The sequence below is a fragment of the Carlito syrichta genome, unplaced genomic scaffold, assembly GCF_000164805.1.
Source record: "Carlito syrichta isolate Samal-C Ts95f unplaced genomic scaffold, Tarsius_syrichta-2.0.1 Scaffold135791, whole genome shotgun sequence".
In the NCBI taxonomy this organism is placed as follows: domain Eukaryota; kingdom Metazoa; phylum Chordata; class Mammalia; order Primates; family Tarsiidae; genus Carlito; species Carlito syrichta.
Window position 1 is genome coordinate 17748 of NW_007079887.1, and position 2677 is coordinate 20424.

Below are 2677 nucleotides of genomic sequence, written 5' to 3' on the forward strand. Positions count from 1 at the left end.
AAAAAAAAAAAAAAAAAAGTGAATTCTTGTAATTTGGCAAGGAGCACACTGATGGGAAGAGCACGGGAAAATCACTTTGGTAGGAATGACATGGTCGCGACAAAACAAACCAAGGGCGCAGCTGTGTACCAACCAAACTTTATTCACTGGCTGGGCTCAGCGGCTCAGCCTGTCATCCCAGCACTTTGGGAGGCCAAGACGAGTGGATTGCCTGAGCCCGCGGGTTTGAGACCCGCCTGGGCAACTTGGCAAGACCGCGTCTCTATAATAAATCAAAGACTAGCCGGGCGTGGTAGCGCGCGCCTGTAGTTCCAGCTACTCGGAAGGCTGAGGCGGAAGGATCGCCGAAGCCCAGCGGGTCGAGGCCGCGGTGGCCGGGAGTGGCCACTGCACTCCAGTCTGGGCGACAGAGTGAGACTCCAACTCAAAGAAAAAAAAAAAAACTTTATTCTCACAGATGGGAGCCGGGCCGGTGTGCCCCTCCAACCGTGGCCTTGAGACCCTGTGTGAGGCCTCGCCAGTGTGGCGGTGAAGCCCTCGGGCTCCCATTTCTGAGCTGTCTCCCAAGCTGGTTGTGTTCAGCCCCCTCCCGTCACCCTCATGCCCCTCAGAGGGAAGCAACACAGAGGAGGCGGGTGTCGCCATCAGACCAAGAGTTCCTCGGTGTCAAGCCAGCATGCCTGCTGGTGTGCGCTAGACAGCCTCTCGGATCTTTTAACCTCCAGTATAGAGACCCTCCATGCTTCAAGACCACCCTGCCCTTGGCAGGACAGTCCCCCAGCTCGGAGTCTATGATGTACCTTGAGCCGGGCATGGTGGCTCACGCCTGCCATCTCAGCACTTTGGGAGGCTGAGGCAGCAGGATTGCATGAGCCTACGAGTTCACCAGCCTGGGCAACATAGTAAGACCCTATCTTTACAAAAACAAAGTGCTGGCGCCTGTAGTCTCAGCTACTCAGGAGGCTGAGGCAGGAGGATCACTTGAGGCCAGGAGCTAGAGGCTGCAGTGAGCTCTGGTCATGCCATTGCACTCCAACCTGGGCCACAGAGCAAGACCCTGCCTCTGAAAAAAACAAACAAAAATCGAGGTGGATGCTGCCTGCCGAAAGCTTCTAGCAGCTGACAACGCCATTAGCAGAGACACGGGTGACCCCCGCCCCCCACCCCACGAGGCTAGGTATTCCGCGCTGTCGCCATCTTCAGTTGCACATATGACATCTGCCCTTTTTTTTGGGAGTTGGATTCTCATTCCAACTACCAGGCTAGAGTGCAGGGGCATGCTCATGACCAACCCAGCCTCAATCTGCTGGGCTCAGGCAGTCCTTCCACCTCAGCCTTCTGGGTTGTCTCACCATGTAGCCCAGGCTGGTTTCGAACCCACGGACTTGGGCAATCCTCTCGCCTCAGCCTTCCAAAGTGCTGGGATTATGGGCTCGAGCTGCTGTGCCTTGTCTAGTGGCATGTCTCTTTCTTTTTATTTATTTATTTATTTTTGAGTCGGAGTCTCACTCTGTCACCCAGTCTGGAGTGCAGCGGCCACTTGTGGCCACCGCAGCCTCGACCTGCTGGGCTCCGGCGATCCTTCCGCCTCAGCCTTCCGAGTAGCCGGAACTACAGGTGCACACTAGCACGCCTGGCTGATTTTTTGATTGATTGTAGAGATGAGGTCTCGCCAAGTTGCTTGGGCGGGTCTCGAATCCGCGGGCTCAGGCAATCCACTCACCTCAGGCTCCCAAGGCGCGGAATGACAGGCTGAGCCACTGAGCCTGGCTGCATGTCTCTTTCTTGATGAGAAGTCAGTACTTCATCCTAAACCACAGGCGTTTTTCTTTTTCTTTTTTTTTTTCCTAGTATTTTTGTAGAGATGGGGTCTTGCTATGTTGCCCAGGCTGGTCTGAACTCCTGGGCTCAAGTGATCCTCTTGTCTCCGCCTCCCAAAGCACTGGGATGACAGGTATGGGCCTATGTGCCTGGCTAATGTTTTTCTTTGATAAACGTTTGAACTGAAAACTTTAAGAATTTTTTTCTTGCTTTTAGGGTTTCTTTCTTTCTTTTTTTTTTTTTGAGTTGGGGTCTCACCCTGTTGCCAAGGCTGAAGTGCAGTGGTGCAGTCACAGCTCCTGGCATCCTCCAGCTCCTGGGCTCAAGTGATCCTCCCACCTCCGCCTCCCAAGCAGCTTGAACTACAGGCACCCGCCACCACGCCCAGCGGACTTGAAATTTTTGCCTGAGATGAGGTCTCACTCTGCTACTCAGGCCGGTCGCGAACTCCTGGCCTCAAGCACTTCTCCTGCTTCCGCCTCCCAAAGCGCCGAGATGACCGGCGTGAGCCCCTGACCCGCTTTCCTTCTCTGAACCGACTGGCGGAGCCTCTCGCTCCCCGGGGTCCTGACGCCCCGTCCCCCCCCAGGCACGCCGTTCCCCAAGAACTTCCTGCAGACGGTGCGGAAGATCCTGTCGCGGCTGTTCCGCGTGTTCGTGCACGTGTACATCCACCACTTCGACCGCATCGCGCAGATGGGCTCCGAGGCGCACGTCAACACCTGCTACAAGCACTTCTACTACTTCGTCCGGGAGTTCGGCCTCATCGACGCCAAGGAGCTGGAGCCCCTGGTGAGGGGGTGGGGGCGGGCGCCGGCAGGGGAGCGGGGCCCCTCCCGAGGGAACATCCGGCCCC

The 2677-nt window shown here is 56.4% G+C and overlaps 1 protein-coding gene across 1 annotated transcript in view; it reads left to right on the top strand.

Annotated features, from left to right (window-relative positions):
• MOB3A (MOB kinase activator 3A) overlaps nt 1–2677 on the top strand; it is an 11672-nt gene that overhangs the window by 8085 nt on the left and 910 nt on the right. Inside the window, exon 3 of the mRNA XM_021708339.1 lies at nt 2411–2613. Within this exon, the coding sequence (XP_021564014.1) occupies nt 2411–2613 (203 nt within the window). The remainder of the gene's footprint in view (nt 1–2410; nt 2614–2677) is intronic.